Source organism: Embiotoca jacksoni, unplaced genomic scaffold, assembly GCF_022577435.1.
Source record: "Embiotoca jacksoni isolate LCO1_2020_lvr unplaced genomic scaffold, fEmbJac1.0.p SCAF_11, whole genome shotgun sequence".
In the NCBI taxonomy this organism is placed as follows: Eukaryota; Metazoa; Chordata; class Actinopteri; family Embiotocidae; genus Embiotoca; species Embiotoca jacksoni.
Window position 1 is genome coordinate 7,137,012 of NW_027185241.1, and position 20,238 is coordinate 7,157,249.

Below are 20,238 nucleotides of genomic sequence, written 5' to 3' on the forward strand. Positions count from 1 at the left end.
TACTCACAAATTAAAAGACCAAAACCAAGATTTACAAAATATGTTTAATCCTTTAAAATCAGACATGAAAACATCACCACCACATAACTGAAACATGGCAGGAGGGACAGGCAGCACATATTGCATGAGAAGGCATTTCTGTGACTCCTATGTACAATATACACATTTTATACACAGTAAAAATATAGCAATTGAAGCATATAGGACGACCAGCAACGTTGGCTCTTGGGAGCCGTGTGAAACATTCATGTAGAAAAAAGCATGGGAGATTAACAACCCAGAAATGTCATGAAGAGAAAATAACTATCATATCACAATCTAAACATGAAATATAAAAAAGTGAAATTGTCAATAACCCCCCTTTAAAGTTTCAGACATCCTTCTGTCAGTATACGGTTTACTTACAATCATCTAAGGTACATAATACAACTTGTATCATTTCAACCTACAGCAATCAATCGTATTGATAAATATACTTCTTAGAGCTCAAAGGTGTCAGATTGTGGTTCATATTGCATTACTTAAAATGTATTGTAGTGTAGTGCTCTACCCTGTAAGCACCAAGGGATGATGTTTTTGTTTTGTGCCATGGTGTTGTAATTAACTACCCAACAACTGGTCTGCATCAAGCATTTAACCAGTACCACCCATTTAAAGAAGTTCCTACAGAAAATATCAAAATCCAGGTGTCACAAAAAATAATCTGGATCTTTTTCCTCATCAGAAAGAAATTCTTGGAGTGTTTTCTTTGGTGGCTGTTTGGCTGTCAAAATTATGATTCTGACCTGATCTGGTTGAAATTTTTAGATCTCAGCAAAATATAAGAAATAATTAATTTCAAATACATCAACCTGATTACACAAATGTCTGTGATAATGCAGTAAACTGAAGTTGAATTTCACAGGAATGTGGAGTTAAATCTTGAAATATTTCAGGCCACAGCGTAATTAATTGATGAAATCTTTACTGGGACTGGTTTTATGTCAGATCCAGCTTATCGAACATGAAATTAGTTAGCGGAAAGCATCCAGTTTAACAACAGATCCTTAAAACACAGGTCAACCCAGTGTTATAATCATACAGAACACATCAGTCCATGCAGGAGTCTAACATCCAGGAGTGTCACTTCTATGTTAGCTGTACTGGGTCCTGAACATTGGCAGGAACTCTTAACCTGTCCACTCTTCTTCTCTTTGGTGCCGTGACTTCTTTATAATACAAAAGACTCAATCCCAAATCCTCAACTGTGCATTGATGAACATCTTCCTTCTTCCTATATCCACATCCCCCTCCCCCCTCCGCTGCATAGACCATATGTGCTTAACAAAACAGAAACAGCGATTCCTTAAACGAGACGACGTCTGGCGTTTTGCTACAGCCACTCGGTAGTGATTCAAATTTCTGTATCAGAAATATCTTGTGGGGGATAAAAAAAAAAAAAAAAAAGCTTTCTGCCAGCCACTTCAGTAGCTTGTTTAGTGTCCTAAACAATAAAATAAACACAAAACCTTTTGTGAAAACATCTTTTTATGAACAGCCACATAAAAGCTGAGTAAGACTACATACAAAAAAAAAGAAGGTATACAAAAATCACTTGTACACATGGTTAGTAATATTGGTCCGAGAATGGATGTGGGCAAGTGTCATTTCTGTAACCAGCAGAAATGAATAAGAGACAGAAAACCGGACTGTCTGATGTCGGCACAGTTCAGCTGATGAACCACAGTAGCTGAACAATCCACATACAGATACAAAAAAGAAAAAGAAAAAAAATCAGGATTGTACTAGTGTTTGCATTAAAATCTGAATTTCTTTTAAACCCAGACTACTGATTGGTTGGTCCAGACATACAAATGGCAGTCTGATGACTTCAGCTGTAGTGATAAGGCAGGTTTCTCTGTGTGACAAGAGCACTAACCTGTTAAAATGTCAGTCATACATCTCATGTTGGGGAAAGACAAACATGTAAAGGCACAGACATGACAGACAACAGACAGTAACTTGAAATGATCAGTACTCTAGTAAAGTAATACTATTAAGGTAACAGCATCTACTAGCAAGCAATGCTGTCGACAGCTCTTCACTCTGTCTTCATTCATATTTCAGCACATATGGCCACTTCAGAGGGGGAGACTCTCAGGGTTGTATAAATGTGGTCTGCCATGTTAATAAGACACATTTTATGTTAAGAAAAACACTATAATGTACATTCAGCAGTGGTAAGATCTGGGTGGCACCACTGTGGCTTCCAGAAGAATAACTTATAACAAAACATGAAACAAAATTACCGCATAGGTCTCGTTCAACACATCAAAATCAGATTCCAAACAAACACTGCACATCCACAATCAGTAAAGAGAAATGCATACATGACTGCAGAGTCGACTACAGCAAGTGTAGATTTGAATTCTCGGGAGTGCTGCTGCTGATGAGAAGCGCAGAGGGGAAATGTACGTGCATTAACAGGAACATCATGAGTGTGAGTCATGGAAATGTGAACCCACTTAGACTGTGCGTGAACACAGAGAAATATTCACTCCTCCTATGCAGGCTGTGGCCTTTCATGTGCTCTTAAATGTGCGTGTTCCTGCTGAACTGCCTCTGCCCACTCACATCTCTTCATGCTGTGAATAGTGGGCAGGATGACTGGCTCCTCAGGGGTAATTTGACGAGCCTTCACCATCCACTGGTGATGGGCTTTTTACAATATACAACTCATTATTTTGTGTATTATGTCATGGCAGCAGACAGACATGAAGGGAAATCTTTGTTTAGTCGATGTAGTGTTGCGGCAGCTACTGAAGAGCTTCCCCTTCAGGGCCATGATGCTTTTTTTCTGGGTATACATCAAAGACAATTAGACTTTGGGACAGGTGTGAACAAATATGCGCGCACAGCGACAGTGTTAATCGCCGGGAAAGCCTAAAGCCTACCACACACGGCCTCTTTCTCGATCTTTCCACCATCATTGCTTTCCTCCTTGTCGCAGCCTCCCCTGCACCTTGCTGCTTCATCCAGCGGCCCCCGTATATACTGAAGAGGTGAGAAAACAGAGGTGCAACGGGGGAGGGGGGTAATACAGTGGACTAGTTACGTTCATTCCACCTTCCTCACCATGTCCAGAAGTGCTTCGTCTTAAGATGGCATTGGGTCCGTTTTCTTTTTACTGCGAGGAGGAAACATAATTTTAATAACAAGATTTGTATGGGTATAAGAAATATGGTTGCTTCAACAACAACAACAAATCACAAATAATCGCTGAAACTTACAAAGCAGATGTTGGTCTCGGGGATGATGTCTGAGAGAGAAACTACATCTTCATTTCCAGACAGGTTGCCTGAATTATCAAGAGCTCCCTCCTCCCCAAAACTGGCACAGAGAAGAGGCAATTAATGAGACACAATGACTAACACGAGCAAAAAAAAAAAAAAAATATATATATATTTATTGACCTTTCTGTACCTGTGGGAAGCACCCTGGTCGTAGTCTGTGTTTGCCGATTTGTGTACTTCCACTCCAACAGACCTGCAGAGAAAAGTCAGTCAGACCAAAGGAAATTACAAGACAAGTGTAAACATGAGAGGCAGGACTTAAAATTTTACCGCAAGGGAGGAGAGGTGGAGGCAACTCCTGTGCTGCCTAGGGACGAGGTGGACAGGTTGGCCTCGCAGTCACCAGGGTTGTCTCCCAGTGGAGGCGTCCTAGGAACCAGATCTGGCCTCCCCAACTGTACGCCTGAGAAGTTATCAAGCAGAAAGTAAATTACAGCGAATCTTAAATTAAATAAATAAATAAATAATACAAATCTAAATAAAGCTATGAAGAAAATTATACCAGTGAATAACTTGTCAGTAGATTTAGTTGACGTGGACACATTACTTGTGATGCCTCAGTTCTTACCACTGTCAGCCTCAGAGTCTGTGCTTTTAAAATGACTGTAGTAGACTAGTCTGGGGTCGACCGATGACTGTCCTGTTGCGTGGGAGAGCGGGGTGGGAGCTCCCAGGGTGGGGGCCCTCCTTAGCCCTCCTTGTCCTCCACCACGACTCTTCTTAGAGGGAGACGGTTTTACTGAAGAAGACAAATACAAATGATCAATGCAGTCACCTGAACTTTTCACACCTGCATTTCCCATGTTTCAATGCAGCAGCTTCTTCAGTACATTTAAAAATCCAAACAAAAGCATACTCACGTGGGATTTTCTTGAACACTGTGTTGCACATGAACTGCTGGAAACGCTCCGCATAGAAACCGGGTCTGTGAACTGAAACTGTGTCCTGAAAAAGAAAAGCAACAGGACTATTACGCCCTGATACAACCTCTCAAGTCTATATGCAATCAAAACTTGCCTACAAACAGCAGGATGTTTTTTGGTTATCAAATATTATCAATTGATGGGCCAGTTATTGCACCTGTAAAAAATTTCCTTGGGAGATATCCACCCCAATTCTCCCATAAACATTTTTTTACAATTCTCCCAAGTCCAAGATCATTGTATAATTGATTAATCATTCCAGCTCTAGATTGTAAAGTAACACAATTTATAGTAGTGAAGGATTTAAAGTGCTATCAGCCGGCTGCTTCATTTCAATGACACTTTGTTTAGCTTTACAGAACATTAAGTTAGCGTGTAGGCTCTTACCCCATCATGGACCAGGGCCTTCCAGGAGTGCTCCAACTTCTTAATAAACCTAAGTAATGAGACATAGTAATATTATCTAGTGCAACTTCCGTATAGAGGTCATATAAATGCAAAGTTTGCTAATGTGCAAAAAAAACCAAGTCTACACACGGCTTACCTGTAGGACTGGAGAATGTCAATAATGCCAATGTAGATGAGCAGCCTTTCTCCTCTATTATTGCGAGCTGGAATACCCCCCATGCTGTAAGGTCAACAACACACTACATCATTTGATTGTCATTTCACAGTCACAGATTGCCCTACAAACAAACAGTAGCTCAAACACGGGTCAGCTGGTGATCACACTCACTGGTCCTCTGAATCCAAAGCTCCTTTCCCTCGAGCCTCCCCCTGGATGGACTCCATGGCTGTACAGTACAAGCTTTTCTGGGCTTGTGGCCGGCGCTGATCTGGGGTCACTGCACCTTCTGACCCAACGCTGTCTCCCGAATTGCCTCCACTACGCTCCCGCTCTCGATGGGCCTGGTCCATGTTGTGGATACCCATCAGTAGACTGTAATCCATGATCTTAAAACTCTGCAAGAGCTGCATAAAACATGGAAATGCAATGAAAAAGCTGACATGACCATCAATAGGAGCATCAACTCGAGTATCAACATCCACACACACTTTTCATGGGTAATGCCACACACAGAAAATACAGTATGTCTTCTGGCGAGGTTTGATTGATGGATGGTGGTGGACAGTGACGTGAAGTAAAGTGAAAGATTCTACTAAACTTAAGACACACGCAGACACCGTAGGCCTGGACAATAAAACAATCTTGACTAGTCTTAAAAAAGAAGCTTAATAACAACAATAAACTACTGATCAATTTATGTTGTGTATTTGTTATGCATCTGGGTCACACTCTTATCAGGCTACTGCAAGGGATTATATAGGTGACATCAAAAAAGATAGAACCAGGAAAAATGAAAAAAAATAAAAAAAAAAAATAAAAAAAAAAAAAAAAAACACGCACACATACACACTGTTGAAAAGTAAAATGAGCAATCAAATCAAAATGATCACGTGGTACTAAAATGTAAACACAACTGTCAGTACCAATGTAGAATCATATGTTGAAGTTTTGCACAGTATGTATTATAAAGCATTGTTGTCATTTCTTTATGCCATGTTGATACCACGTATCATTAAATTTGGGCTAAAATACAGAAACTAACAAACAATCAGAAAACAACAAATAGAGTGGTCATGCTTGTTGAGTTACAACAGCATCATTTAAATGTAAGTAAGTTGGAAGGGCAAAATAACAAGAGGCCACAAAGCAGACATGAAGAGGAGTTGGAGAATGATACGATTTGGTCAATAAATAACATAGAGCCGCTGTCATATAAAAACCGATAGCCCCAAATTAAACAACATATTAGGATTCTATGTTCACGGTAATGACAAATGCCACCAGTCCATTGCCAGCATTTTAAATAGTATGATCCCTCAAAGTAAACAAAGTATTAGTTTGCAGTGTCATGCAAGCTTGAGTCATCTCTTCAGCAATAGACACTTGAATGTTGATGAGCGGTTAACTGCCAGCAGTGGTGGAGCGCAGCAGTAAACAAGCAAACCAGACTATTTGCCTGAGGAGAAACTAAAATGATAGAAAACTCTGTGAAAAAAACAGGTTCAGAAAAGAACCAGTATTTTGTCTTCAAGGAGGCTATTGCATCTGCTGCTTAGTCTGTCAAACCGTCAGCAGAATATATGTATACAAAAGTGAGGGTTTCATTATATGTGTACTAAATAAATAAAAACACATTCACCATCATTACAAAACTCAATTCTGCCTGGTAACAATAGGCAAAAAAAAAAATCTCAACAAATTAACTTTAGATCTAAAATGGTCTTTCATAAGAAGGCATTAGGGATCGACAGATTTAGCTGTTTCAGGACTGATAGCGATTATTGGTAATCAAGGAGACCGATAAATCTTTGTGTCAAAATTTGGAATATCAAATTGTAACACGAAACCTAATTCAAACAGGGAATCTGTAAATAACATAATATCTTGTTTGTTTCTGGCGGGGCAGGAGGTCCCGTTGGCCGGGCTGCTCTTCCCAGACAGTGGTGGGGTAAACACGGGAAAACAAGTCGCTACGGTGTGATACGAACTTTGATGAAACACAACGTTTGAATAAAATCAATCAGTCTACAAGAAACAAGTGTCTCTGTGACTCACCAAGCAGTCCCTCTGTATAGTCTTGCACAGGGCATTGCAGTTGTCGGCTTCCAGCAGCAGGCTATCAGGCAAGTCCTGGATGAAGTCCAGGTCTTTGTAAATGGGAACAGCCTTTTCCCTCTCCTTCGGGGAAGCTCGTCTCTTATAGGTGGAGCCCTTCAGGTCGTATTTGAGGTGCATGGGGATGATCCGAGGCAGAAGATTGTTCATCACAACAATACGGATATTCTTGCCACCTGCCTGAACGCAATAGAGTCCATAGAATTTGGGTAGCAGGGTGCGCTTGTTTTGGTTTATATTCTGGCAGGGAGAAAGGATATGGAAAACAAATCAGATATGTGACACACAAAACCTTTGAAAGAAATTATTCGAGTTTCCACTCAGTTAAACCTCCTACTCTCCTGATAATTATAGTTATAGCAATAATAATCACTCATCCTGAACATGGTCCCATTTTCCACTCTGGTCAGACTCACCATGAAGTATCCAGGCAGCAGCTTCTGGAGGAACTCTGCCTCTTTGTGTTGAACAGTCTTGATGATAAACTCATCATCACTAGAGACATAGAAGAGGGATCCGCTGGCTCCGGGGTTCGACAACTCGATCAGTGGCTCGTTACACAAAGAATACTTCAGGAGAAAAAGGAGTCTGCATTAATATCCAATTAAAACTGACTTTGTTTTTTTGACTCTTGATTGCTGTTTATTGGGGTAGGAGGACAACAGAGACATAATCTCAAATTGGTGGAATCTTTTCTGATGCAGACGCTAAAACAGCGGAGTAAAAAGAGTCAAGAGAAAAAAATAAGCCAAAAGCAGGAAATATGGCAAAAAGTACATTGACTAAGGCTTCACATTCAGACTGTTGTGTTGGCATGGATCTGCGCTCGCAGTGCCAACAAATGTGGTGATGTTGCAGACAAAAGCCACTTACATTTTTTAATAATAATAATAAAAAAAGAAGCTACGTGGTTGAAAACCAGCCCTGCAAAAAGCTGTTACAGTGAATAAAAAAGCCTTCAGGCCTTGTTCATGATTTTCATCCTCTGAAGGGGGTTGTTATTACCACAAAATGCTAAAATCAATGAATATACGCGCACACACACATATATATACATGAAGAATGACTTTAGGCATAACAAAGTCAGCTGTTGTAAACATGGTAGCGTGTGCTTGGTGTAATTACTGACCAGGTAGTCATCCGGCCGAATGCCAAAAAGTTCTCGGAAGTAACGGAAAGCAATAGGAGCGTAGGTCTTAAAGCGAAAGTCACTGTAATGATGCGCAGGAGTCAGGTTACTGCCTTCACTGGAAACACACACGAAAGGAGAACAAAAGACAGGAAGTCCATTAGACTCAGTGCGCCTCATAGGTTGAGAAATGAATTGTGGTGGTTGGGGATTATTGTACAAAAAGTAAAGTATATGTACGGAAAACACCGAAACTACATGAAATGACATAAAAAACATAAATGTTGAACATATATATATATATTTTTTCCAACTAAAACTTATATTACTGACCTGGGGAAGAAGATGCTTTCAACCACCACAAAATCCTGCATGAGAACATCCCTCTCCGCCTTTTGGCTTAAGCTGCCAACCGTGTGAGTGATGCCCAATTGGATTGCACCTTTTAGGGCGGACGACGTGGTCTGGAGATGTGAGGGAGGAAAAGAGAGTAAGCTTTGGAACAAACAATATTTTACCCCATGTGACCTCTGTTGCGTCCCTCGCCAGTCTTGTGATTGTAGTGAGAGAAAATAATTTGAGAATATAAACACCAAATTACAAGTGTGGGCCTACACGCTGCTGGATGTCTATCATATACCTCTGATGCTCAGTGCTGTGGGTGTCACAGGTGTAGCCTGTCCTCACCTTTTTGTAGGTGGTCTCTCCTGTGGTGGTCTCAACGCCGCGGTGTCCGATGGTCTTCTTCATACTTTGAGTTGTACCTGAAGAGCCAGGCATCTGAGGAGCGAGACACATCCAAACAAAATCAGATATGGTCTGATGCGGGTGTTGTTGTAAGCTTGTAAACACAGAAGACAAAGAGCTAGCGTGCAGTGCGTGAGCTTCAGGTCATGCTGGATAAATATCGTCACTGGACAACCTCCTGTTGCAACCGAGACATCAAACGGGCTGACAAGTTACTGAGCTCACAGCAAAGGTCAAACTGTGACGACAAGGGAGGGAACTATTGAAATAACGGTCTCTGATATTAACTGCGTGTGAACAACGCCTTGATGTTAACTTCATGTTTGTTAAGTACCAAATACAAGTAACCTCTGTAAAATGCATGAAACTAAAGATTTGTACCATTAAATTTTCTTAAAATGGATTTCATAAAATTTGTTTTGAAAAAAGTAGCGGTATCAAAGTCAAGGTATTGGTATCAGTATAAAAAAAAAATGTTTGAATCAAATCCAGTCCTACTCTTGTTACTGTTGCACACGTAACTCAGACACGTGTATGGCCAAATATTTGTTTGAAAAGAGAACATAAGGTGTCCCAATGTCAGATTTAAGATGCACAAGTTGAAAAAATGATTTTATCTCTGTGGGCGGGCTGCCTGAATAGAAGTTATGTATGTTAACTGTTGTGGCTCATGACACAGATAAGATTTAGACCTATTCCTGTGTAAATGGAGCAAAAGTTATGCGGTTTAAAAATAAAAACGTGTTGGTGTGGATGTAGAGTAGCTATCAAAGTTTGGTAGCGAATGACAAGATATTTTTCAATGCTAGATACTACCAAAGCAGTTCAATCGATGTCATAACAGTATCAAAGTTTAGTACCCAGCCCTAACCTTTTAAAATTAAAACGTGTTAGTGTGGATGCAGCATGAACCAGCTCTCTTCAGAGTTCAACATTTACTTCTATATTACTTGGAGCTGCACATATTGCAGAGTAGTTTTGAGACAATTCCTGATATCCTTACCTCTGCAGGGGCCATTTTCCGAATGCTGCTGGTCCCTAAAGACAGAAAAACAAGTTAAAGTGGGATTTACAATGTGAGGAACACAATGACTCGAGAACCAACAAGAAAAATGTAATATAGTGTATAGATTAAAGGAACCGCTGGTTCCTTTGGTCAGGCGGGACTTTGCCGATGTCAACCCATGTAGTCAGTGTAAAATAAATATTGTTAAAAAGGTTGGAGTTGGAAGCTTTTACCATGGAAAAATTTGTTGATGACTGTTTATGAAACCCTCTGCTGGTTAATTAGGAGGGCTATTTCCAGCATTGGCTGATGACTATAAGGCCAGTGATGAGTCCAGGCCTAAATTCGGCCACAGTTACTGACTGCTGCGCCCGATACACCAGCTCTATGTGAACTGGAACTACTTCTCCCGAGCTGGCTGCTCCATATTCATCTGGTCCCTGAGGATGTGTCAACACATCCCCACCTCCTTTCAAAAGAAACGGTACAATTTCTAGCTTTTTCTGTCACAGCCTACTTTGCGTCTCGCAGTAACTTTGCTTCTAGCATTTAGAGTCCCTCCAACCTGTAAAACCTTAAGAGTAATGTTAAAATGTATCTTAAATCAAGCCATTTGACAAACTTACAGTTGAGCATACAAGCAGTATGCAGTCAGTGCAAACCAACACCAAGCAAAAATTGGATCTGTTCACCAAAGATAAGAGAAATTCCAGCACATGCACATTTTGTAAGAAAGGCACACAAGTGAAATAAAAGAAATACTCAACATGTCTTGTGCCCTTACATAAACTTGCTGTATAAACTCACTACCTCCCCCACTCTGCAAATCACCTCTTGTCTGTAACCAATGGCAACATCTACTCCAATACTGCAGTACCACAGGTCAATATGTACAAAAGGATCGAGGGCAGAAAAGATTATACACCTGTAATAACACTCCCGTGTGTGAAAACTGGGACTATTAATATTGATGCAGAATCACTGACTGCCATGCATCTTTTTTATCAGTTAACAGGGACACACTGCAATCCACCGGGAAACAATGAGCATCATTCTGCCCACATTTCCTCTTAGTATGTAAAACAACACACTATATCATCATCACTATTCATGCAGCTTCTGCTCTCACACACAGAAACACTCACTCACAACCATGCGAGTACCTCGCTGCAACGCTCTCCTCCAGAACTGAGTCCTTATATCTGTGGAGCAGGACATGGTCAACCTAGCTGGCTTAATCTAGTAAATGATCAACTCTGAATGAATTTGAAGCATGACTTCATGAATGAGGTATGAAAAACGGTTTAATCTTGCGCTGAAACAATTTGTCGAATAAATGACATTAACGTTTGTTCCAACTTTTTAATTTGACATTTTGCTGGTTTTCTTTTATTATGGTATGAACAGCTTTTGGACTGATGGTCAGACAACAATTTGAAGTTGAGCCCTTGGGATCGTAAACATTATTATGAGCTAATTTCTTACTGTTTTCTGTTATAGAAAGTTATTTCTATCTATCTGTTCCCTGTTATAGACAAAACAGTTGATTGATCAATAAACTACTTGGCAAATGAATCCTTAATGAAAATAATCAAAAGTACAGGTCTACTTTCATCCCATTGCAATTTTCTCAAAAGGTCGAAGTGGAACTAGTTAATAGCACACATTGTGCACCAGATTCAAGCCAGGAATTAGACTAACCCAATTACTTAACAATGACTTTAGCTTGTCAGAGGCAGGACTTACAACAATAGGCAAACCATCTGTTCCTCTCTGTATACTATACAAGCCCCTGCCAGCCTTGTTCAGTGTAGCCTGGAGCCTGCACAAGCCAATAATATGGGACATGAACACTGTCTTCAGGTCATTTTCTGCCTGTGAAGAGTCCATAAATATACTGCTTCTTGGCCCGATTAGGAAACAAGACCAATAAGAGCTAGTAGAGAAACCACAGTGTGTTACTGTCACTCAAGAGTCTGTGAGCATGTGTTTGACAGAACGCTGTATCGTGTATTTGTGCGGTCCCTGGATCTCAGCCATGTGGGAGAGCCATGAGAGTGCTTTAAAGCCACTATTTTTATTCACTGATTCAGACTGCGTGGTAACTGGGGGAAGAGCACCTCCTCTACACACTGGGGAGCTAATAAGTGACGCACAACTAAATGGATTAGGAAGATGTATCGTCCCCATTATCTGTCCTATCCTCAGAAAACAAGAAACCTCTGAAAGCACTTGAACTGCCAGCCACCAGCCTGTGTCAGTGTGGACGGAGTAAGACCAGTTTAAGAGCAATTCACAGTGTGTAGATCTGAAATTAGAGATAGTAGACAAAGCTTGAACAGCAGGGTAAATGAATGAAGCCTGCTCGGTAACTACCTAATGTGTGTCTCTGTTTAAAGGAATGCAGGGAATAAATGAGAGCAATGTTTGTTTAGATGATACACCCCCTAAGCTGTGAAACCTTGGTTAAGGACTGGAAAGTGAATTTTCTTACTCTCTTTACTACAAAACGTGGACAGAAACGGACGGAGGAAGAGGAGGGATGAAACAGGCGAGGAAGGCGAGGGGCTAAACAGCCATGGATGGACATTTGAAACAGCAGCCATTAAACACGTCCCGTTTGTGTACTAAATAACAGACTGATATTTTCTTAACCTCATCTTCTTACTCTGATGAGTTCAGCTTCGTTAGCGCACAAACACCACTTAACGTTAGCTTGACAGCAAAACACACCGTTTGGTCAAAGCGGTCCCGGGAATTACTTTCTTAAATATAATTAAAATCAATAGATGATCGGATCAAAAGACAGATAGCTCACTAATTGAAGCTTTGTGTGTTTACTAACAGCAAAACCGGTCAGGTTTAATTAACCAGGCAGTTAAACAAGGTAGCCATCGTTACGTTGGAAGCCTCGAAGCTATCTGGCTAAACTGGCTAACCGGGGACTTGATAAAGCCAGAGGCACCGTATCACGTCACTTTCATCGGCACAAAATGTTACACAGCTCATTTACAATGTTTGTTTTAAGGCAGCGAAGGAGGAATATTTGTACAATAGATACCTGTCGGGGCTGTTGATCCCGAGTCTGCTGTGCCAGCAGTCGCCATTACGATTTGACTGTTCACATCACAGGCAGCGCCGACTGTTGAATCCTGATGCTGGTGTCGCAGCAGCGCCACAGCGCCACAGCGCCCCCAGCGGACGGACGTGGAACGACTTCACTGCAGTACCACACGACTGTGACCCCAGAAGTTGCTACGTTAACAGTAATGGCATTTGAATGCGATCAAAACCCGGCAATAACACGAGTAAAGATATAGTTACTTTTAAAATATAATATATATAGATATATACTGTACTGTATATACTGTGCATTTTATATTTTATATTTATATTTTATAGTTTTTACTGCTATTTTATTGCTTTTCTATTGTTCTATTATTATCTATTGCTTCTGTATGCTGCTGTAGCGAAAAAAATTCCCCTCGGGGATTAATAAAGTAACTACCTAACCTAACCTAACCTAACCTAAAAGATAAAGTTTTACCCGTCCTGTCAGGCGAAAACCATGTATTTCCAAATCTGTTCATTTTGAATGTTTAAAAAAAAAAAAAAAAAAAAAAAAAAAAAGAAGAAGAATGATTAAGTGTTCTTGTATTGGTTGAGAAAATGACAAACTTGTTAAGATATATCAACTAATTAAATCCCTCTTGGATTTCCTGGAAAATGCATTGCCACAAAGCTGAAAACAACACCGTTTTTCTGAGCTCATATGTGGTTTTCACAGGACAGCAATACAAGCAAGATCATTTTAAAGGATTCAATCTTATAAGATATGATGCGTCACTATAAATTTTATTAACCAACAGTACATGTATGCAGAATTGAAATTAGCACAATCTCAAACATCTACAGCAGTAAAATGCAACATCATCATTTTCAGCAGTAATAATAATCGAAAAACATCATATATAGTGTAATTCATATATTTTAGGGAATAAAACTGTGAAGGAGCATTTTTAGTACATGGATAATCTTACTCGAGTAAAGTTTTGAAAGCAGGATTTTTACTTGTAGTAAAGTATATTTGAACAACACGATATCAGTACTTTCACTTAAGGATGTGAATGCTACCCAGAATCCATGCTTTTGACTTATTGCCATGTTTTGTGGCCAAATTCAAATGACTAAAGTAGCAAAAACAACAACACTTCACGGTCAATAGGAGAGCACTGTATGACAATATTGTGTGATGGTTTACATAAAGTTTAAAAGTATAGAACATTTACATTAACTTTAACTCACTGAAGCAGAAGAGGCCCACCATGCAAGGTATCACACAACAACCACAACGGAACATTTAAAAATGTTTTTATTAGAACTGTTGCAGATATGATGTTAACAACAAAATAATATAAACGGAGAAGACTAATCTTGAAACTCTGAGGGAATCAAACAAATGCATTTATTGTCAAATAGGCAAAGATCAGCCTATAAAAAATAGTAGTACAGTGACAGAGAAGAGTATGTTTTAAAATATATGCATTTACCAATATACTTGTTCAATTAAAAATGGTAGCAATGCTTCTTGTGTGTGATCTCAGACAACTGTAAAGTGGTAGTAGTAGATGAAGCTAGAATTTCCCCCACATTTTGACTATTGTTTACCTCTTACAGACCTTTAAGTGGGATTTGTGCTGCATAAATTGTCCCTCTTTAGTGATTGGAAACCATCTCTGCTGCTGCAGCTTACCATTTCCCTGAGTGGCCCAGTGCCAGTAGGGGCAGCAGCAAAAGGTTTTAAGGGTTTAGGAGAGAGGGCACCTTTTCCTCTTCTTCTGGCGCAAGACATTGGTTGCTTTGGTGATAGCATCCATGAGAATTTTGGAGATACACTTAGGAATTTCTTGTGAAGCCATGCTGCAACAGCGAGAGACAGCTGGTGGAGATGTCTTCCTCGATGAACACAGGTTGTTTGACATTTCATTAAGCTGTTTTCATGGGGAGAACAAAGTCAAGTTAAAAATAGAATAAGAATATCACGGTTTTGGGCAAACAGTTCCTAAAATTTGATTTTCAAATATTACATTTAACATGTCATTGGCTCAACATTTGTCATTTTATTTGTCTCTATTTGTCCTGAATCCATTTTATTTTAATGCTTTTTCCACTCACCTTCTGTACAGAACAAGTACTCCTCTCTTCTTCCGATAGGGGGCAGCAGTCGTTCAGAAAGGTCTTGAGAGGAAACCCAACAGGAAATCTAAAACAGTTACTGTGTTACTTATCCCTCTAACATTATATTGCTTACAGATTCTACACATTATGCTAAGATTGATGAAAATATTCATGACACAGAATATAATTTAAGTATTGTCGGCACATTTAAGATATTTCAGCATGTTAGAAAGTTTGACATTTGTTTTACAATGACAAAAAACATCGAAACAAAATCAGAAATTGTAGTGAAAGAGGGAATGGAGAAGACAGACAAAAAAAGATCCAAAGACATATGCAGGAAGTCCTGTCTTACCTCTTCTTGATGATCTTGTGAGTGTCACATATTTTGTTGAGGGAGAACTCATCACTCGGAGCAGTGTTGTTATAGTGGGGGTCAGGAGATATTAACATGAAACAGTTGTATCGATCATTTTCCCTGTCACCCAAACAACAGTTGAAGTCCACCTGTGCACCGTTCTCAGCCAAGCAGAACTTATCCAGTTCCTCACGCCACTAAAATACAAAATAAGACAGGTATCAAAAAATATTGAGTTAATCTAAATATTGTGTTTATAGATCTTATCTTACTTTACCTTCTGGTCAGCACAGTTTAGCACATCACGCTTCTTTTTGCAGCACCGTTTGAAACCCTTTTCTATACGATTGATGGCCTTTGCCTGACGAGCCACCCATTCATATCCTGAACCTGTCAGGCACTTGACATTGTACAGGGGGCGAAGCTTCTGGTTGCGACACAGTGACTCAACGGCATCTGCAGTGGGTCGTCCAGGAGGAAAGATGATGTCAATTTTCTGGGAAGTCGATGGTTTCGTCTGCTCCTTTTTTTTGTTTGTTCTGATACTATGTGGAGTCATCACTGTCCTGTAATGTATGAGGCAGAAGGAATCATTTACAATAACAGAAATAGGTTTTGAAATATGAAGTCCCAGAAAACATTTCTATTATCAATTTCTCTGAGAGTCACTTTCTTTCCTTTCCTTTTCAAGGCCGGTGCTCTTTGTCTTTGATCTGAATGAAACCAGTCTGTTTATGAGCCCGTGGCTCCGGCACAATGCTTCAACAGAGCTCAACTCTTGCACCTTGCCAGATGACGCTGTATTGTGGACAACCAAATATGTGCAAGTACACAATATAAAATGATTGCCACAATGACAACTTTTCACAGCAGTAAAACCTTTCTTATAATATTAGTGCTAGTAAAGCAATATTAAAGGTTTTCAGGGCATTTAATAAGCCTACAAACCCATGACTGCTTTTTAAGTTAGAGTTCTTGGTTTGTTGTTCAAGCTCCCATTTAGCCTGTTTATAAGTATTTTTTTCATTCGCGAATACTTCAGAAATAAATCCATAAAACAACTTTTAAAATATCAATAAAAAAAATTAAAAAAGGCTAAATAGGATGAAAAAAGTTGGGCATGTTAGTTTTTACCTACTCAAAGGAATAAACTGTATTTGACCGCACAGAGTATACTTGTTAGTGGGATCAGTTTATTGCTATTTTTTTATTGTTTTCATTGGATTTGATGACAATAAGAGAAACATAGAATTTTGCCAGACATATTCTTTAAGATATTTGCTTTGCTAGCTTCTACAGCAACTGATTTCCACTTTTGTCCCCTGCATAAGATCATAAATACTGCTCAAGTCACTTTAAGCTTTGAATCCCTAATTGAGCCAGGGAGCAAAAATGATCCTCTTTAATATCCATGACTTAAAATATTGATTCTCATTTGATTTATCTTTCCTGCTTACCGCTGGCAAGTGTTGAGGTCAAAGCTGAAGTTGACTTTCAAGGGAAGCGATGGCACGGGCAGCTTCTCTGTTGGCTCATAGTTTGGGTTTGGAGCATCCTCTTTGAAGCAGTTAAGTAAATCAGTGCCATCTAGTCTGCAGCAGTGATAAATACGGTCTTTTACGGATGTGTCCGCCTCACAGAACAATTCAACTGACAGCTCCCACTGGAGTAAACACAGAAAAAAAAAATACAGTAATAAATAATCAGGATGTCTGAATTAAAACCTTAAATATTGGCAGGAAGTATGCACGACGAGTAAATTAACTTCCCGTAATTACACAGTCAAGAGACACACTTTACTCAAGACTATAAACAAACAAGGAATGTGTTGTGATAATGCTTTCACCAGTTCACTGAAGAATTGCCCTCCCTCTGACAGCTTCACTGGTGTTCATGCCAAGGCCTGTCTGTTATGTCTGGCTGGGCTGCATTTAATGGGCTTATCGACTGAGAGCCCAAGGCATTCAACTTTGTTTGAAAAATGCAAGTACCATGATAACTGCAATGTTAGGAATGTTTAATGCTCTTTTTATATTCAGGGGAATTCAAAAACATAAAAAAAAAAAAATGTTGGGTGTGGTAGGCCTATATCTTCACAAATTAAGTTAATATGAATGTAAGGTGGCCAATAAGATGACACCTATAACAGCCTTCTACCACGTGAAGGATTAAGTGGAAAATATTAATCATAACTTGATTTGTAATATTAAATAATATTGGTTCGGGACCCAGTTTTATGTCTAAAATGCAAAATCATATATTGTGTTTTTATCATGTTGCACTGGTGGCTGAATGTGTGTTGAGACTCGTGTGTAGATACTGCTACACAAATCTGAAGGCAAAAAAATCGCCACCAAAACGGAATAAACCAAGAAAAAATAATATACAGGATGCCATGTTGTCCTTAAACATTTATACAGAGTAAAGAATTGCTGAATCGGCTATAACTTGTGAAAACTCACCGCCTGTGTGGCGCAACACAGTGTCACTTCTCTCTCCCATGTCTGGTTCCCTTTGCAGCATGTGCTAAACCAGAATTCTCCCATGTTGACAGCCTCGGCCCTTCGCCTCCCCTGGCCATAACCAGATTCAGGAAAGTAAGAGTTCGGATAGCGAGGACGATGGTTTCCATGGAGACAAATGGCTTGGAGATTGTCTGACGTTGGTCGACCGAGGGGAAACTGAACGGGATAGTCAAACATAGGACTCCCACCAAAAGAATGGGGTCCAAAACTTGGTCGACCTTCGATGGAAAGACAGGAATCATACTATTAATTTTTACACTAGAAAGTGGTACAGATGCAGTACATTTAAAAAAAAAAAAAAAAAAAAAAAAAGAATAGAGGGAAGTAGATACATACGTCCTCTTGGTGTCAAGACTCCTGGTCTGGGATACCCTAATAGAAAAAAGCCACATCATTAAACTGTACTTTCTGTATAACATTGCCCTGGATGGATGTATGGATGTATGGATGTATGGATGTATGGATGGATGGATGGATGGATGGATGGATGATTGATGACTGCTCACCTCTCTCCCTCATGTTCCTCTTATATTCTGGTGAAGACTCTAGCATCTGCTTGAACTCTGTGAAAAAAGAGAAAACAAGAAACAAAAGAGTGCAGTTGGGACACCTATATGACTGTGGCTCTGCAATGCAGTTATGTCAGTTTTGCCAGAGAAAGGTCATCAAAAAAGAGATAAGAAGACGAACAGTACCTTCACGATTGAAGTCGCGAAAGGTCACCTCTTCCTGCATTATGGCTGAACCTGGTGGCAACACTAAAAGACAAATTTTATTTTAACAACAATTATTTGCAAAAATATTATGTTAATGTGTCTCTATAAACAGTATTTCTGTACTTAATCCTGATCTATATTAACAATAGTCTTGCCCTTAATTTTCCCATAAACACTTTATGTAAAGCCTAAAGAAAATTTAACCTTAAACTTAGAAGGATACTGTACTGATTTAGTACATCACTTTCATAAAGACCAAGAAAAACACACACAGACACACCTTCCACGATTTCTCCTATGTCAAAGGTGACCTCACGCTGCTCAAACCTGCGCTCATCTGGAAAAGACAGAGAGGCAGAGAGACACAGAGCGAGACAAAGTTATGCAACTCTCCATTGCTTCTTTATTATGTACAAAATAGAGGCTGCCAGCGATGGTAGAGGTATTCAGATCCTTCACTAAAGAAATAGCAGTAATACCACAGTAAAATACTCCATTACAGGTGAAGTCTCACCTGTAAAGATACATAAGTAAAAGTTTGGAAGCTTTCCAGAAAAATAGATGTACAAGATAAAACTTTATGAGATATTATAGAAGATAAAGAGGTAAAGTTACTTTAAAAGAAGCCTTACCCACCAATGTACTTATAGTTGTAAAATATAAAGCAGCCTACTTATAGAAACACAGAGTTCCCTGTCAATGTTATCCTACTTTATTAGACATCGGAAAAATACAATATTGTGTTGAAGGTAACGTTTACTATTTTGCAAACTACTTGCCTGTGCATTGTATACAAAAAAAAAAAAAAAAAAAGTATCATGTTGACTTATGTGTAAAATCTATAAAATAAATGTAATAATTGTACTACAGTAATATGTTACTTTAAAAAAAAAAATGAAGTGGAAGTGCATAAAGTGGAGACAGTCTCATCAGGGCAGTTATGTGCAACATAAAAGTATGTCCGCTGACGCAGCTGAGACCAACAAACATGGAGCCTGGCCATCAGCCGAGAAGCAAACAATAATATCTGGCAGATCAACGACAAAAAGGAGCGAAAAAACTGCAGCTCACTGACCTTTGGATGCTGCGCTCAGTAAAACCAAGACCAAAACGCCGGAGCAGACTAGAGCCCATGACCAGCCCATTTTGCAGTGGATCGTTTGTGTCCTGTACCGTTTGTCCCGCTGCTGCAGCTGTGTGTCCTGGCAGAGTAGCAGAGGCCGACCAGAGAAACACGCTCAGCGGGGCAGCGCGCAGGAAGAGTCCGTAATTGGTCCAACAGAAGCTGCTGTACTGTCCGTCTGAAACATTGCAAAACCCTGCAACCGAACAAACACTTTTTATGGTTGTTGTGGGGTTTGAGGCGGAGTGAGGAAAAGAGGGAGGGAGGGAAGTTTTTCCACATGACTCATTGGTGAGCCACTCAAATCTGAGTGCTGTTTAATGGGAAATTACAGTCTCTTTTTCTTTACAAGGTTGCTGATCCAGAGTGCATGTACGAACATGATCTTGTCTTTATTTTTATTTCATCAAGGTGCTTGTCATCTGTAAGCATTTACTCGTGAATCATTGCCCTGAGTTTAAGTTTTGGGTGCTTTAATCATCATGTTGAAATACTTAACTAAGTCAGTACAGAACAGG

General features: G+C 39.6%; 2 protein-coding genes across 5 annotated transcripts; both read right to left on the bottom strand.

Annotated features, from left to right (window-relative positions):
* Window positions 1–25: 25 nt before the first annotated feature.
* Window positions 26–12,956, bottom strand: LOC138194225 (phosphatidylinositol 4-phosphate 5-kinase type-1 alpha-like). Of its 3 annotated transcripts, XM_069142797.1 has the most exons (17): window positions 12,882–12,938; window positions 10,984–11,022; window positions 9,818–9,852; window positions 8,755–8,847; window positions 8,401–8,531; window positions 8,068–8,185; window positions 7,355–7,507; window positions 6,879–7,178; window positions 4,992–5,227; window positions 4,800–4,883; window positions 4,643–4,691; window positions 4,193–4,277; window positions 3,901–4,071; window positions 3,603–3,735; window positions 3,463–3,525; window positions 3,270–3,369; window positions 26–3,166 (listed from the first exon to the last, which is right to left on the bottom strand). In XM_069142797.1, the coding sequence occupies exons 1-17, from the start codon at window positions 12,925–12,927 to the stop codon at window positions 3,164–3,166; spliced, it is 1,839 nt and encodes a 612-aa protein (XP_068998898.1). In that variant the 5' UTR covers window positions 12,928–12,938; the 3' UTR covers window positions 26–3,163. The 3 variants fall into 3 exon arrangements, with proteins under 3 accessions (XP_068998898.1, XP_068998899.1, XP_068998900.1); XM_069142798.1 differs by lacking the exon at window positions 10,984–11,022 and having other exon boundaries at window positions 12,882–12,956; XM_069142799.1 differs by lacking the exon at window positions 26–3,166 and having other exon boundaries at window positions 3,453–3,525.
* A 700-nt stretch (window positions 12,957–13,656) lies between these two features.
* On the bottom strand, window positions 13,657–19,947 carry ecm1b (extracellular matrix protein 1b). Of its 2 annotated transcripts, none has more exons than XM_069142800.1 (11): window positions 19,673–19,941; window positions 18,878–18,934; window positions 18,577–18,639; window positions 18,388–18,444; window positions 18,218–18,253; window positions 17,819–18,099; window positions 16,814–17,019; window positions 15,634–15,922; window positions 15,354–15,553; window positions 14,996–15,083; window positions 13,657–14,811 (listed from the first exon to the last, which is right to left on the bottom strand). In XM_069142800.1, the coding sequence occupies exons 1-11, from the start codon at window positions 19,740–19,742 to the stop codon at window positions 14,629–14,631; spliced, it is 1,530 nt and encodes a 509-aa protein (XP_068998901.1). In that variant the 5' UTR covers window positions 19,743–19,941; the 3' UTR covers window positions 13,657–14,628. The 2 variants fall into 2 exon arrangements, 1 of the variants encoding a protein (XP_068998901.1); XR_011177913.1 differs by having other exon boundaries at window positions 14,786–14,811; window positions 14,996–15,058; window positions 19,673–19,947.
* Window positions 19,948–20,238: the final 291 nt, after the last annotated feature.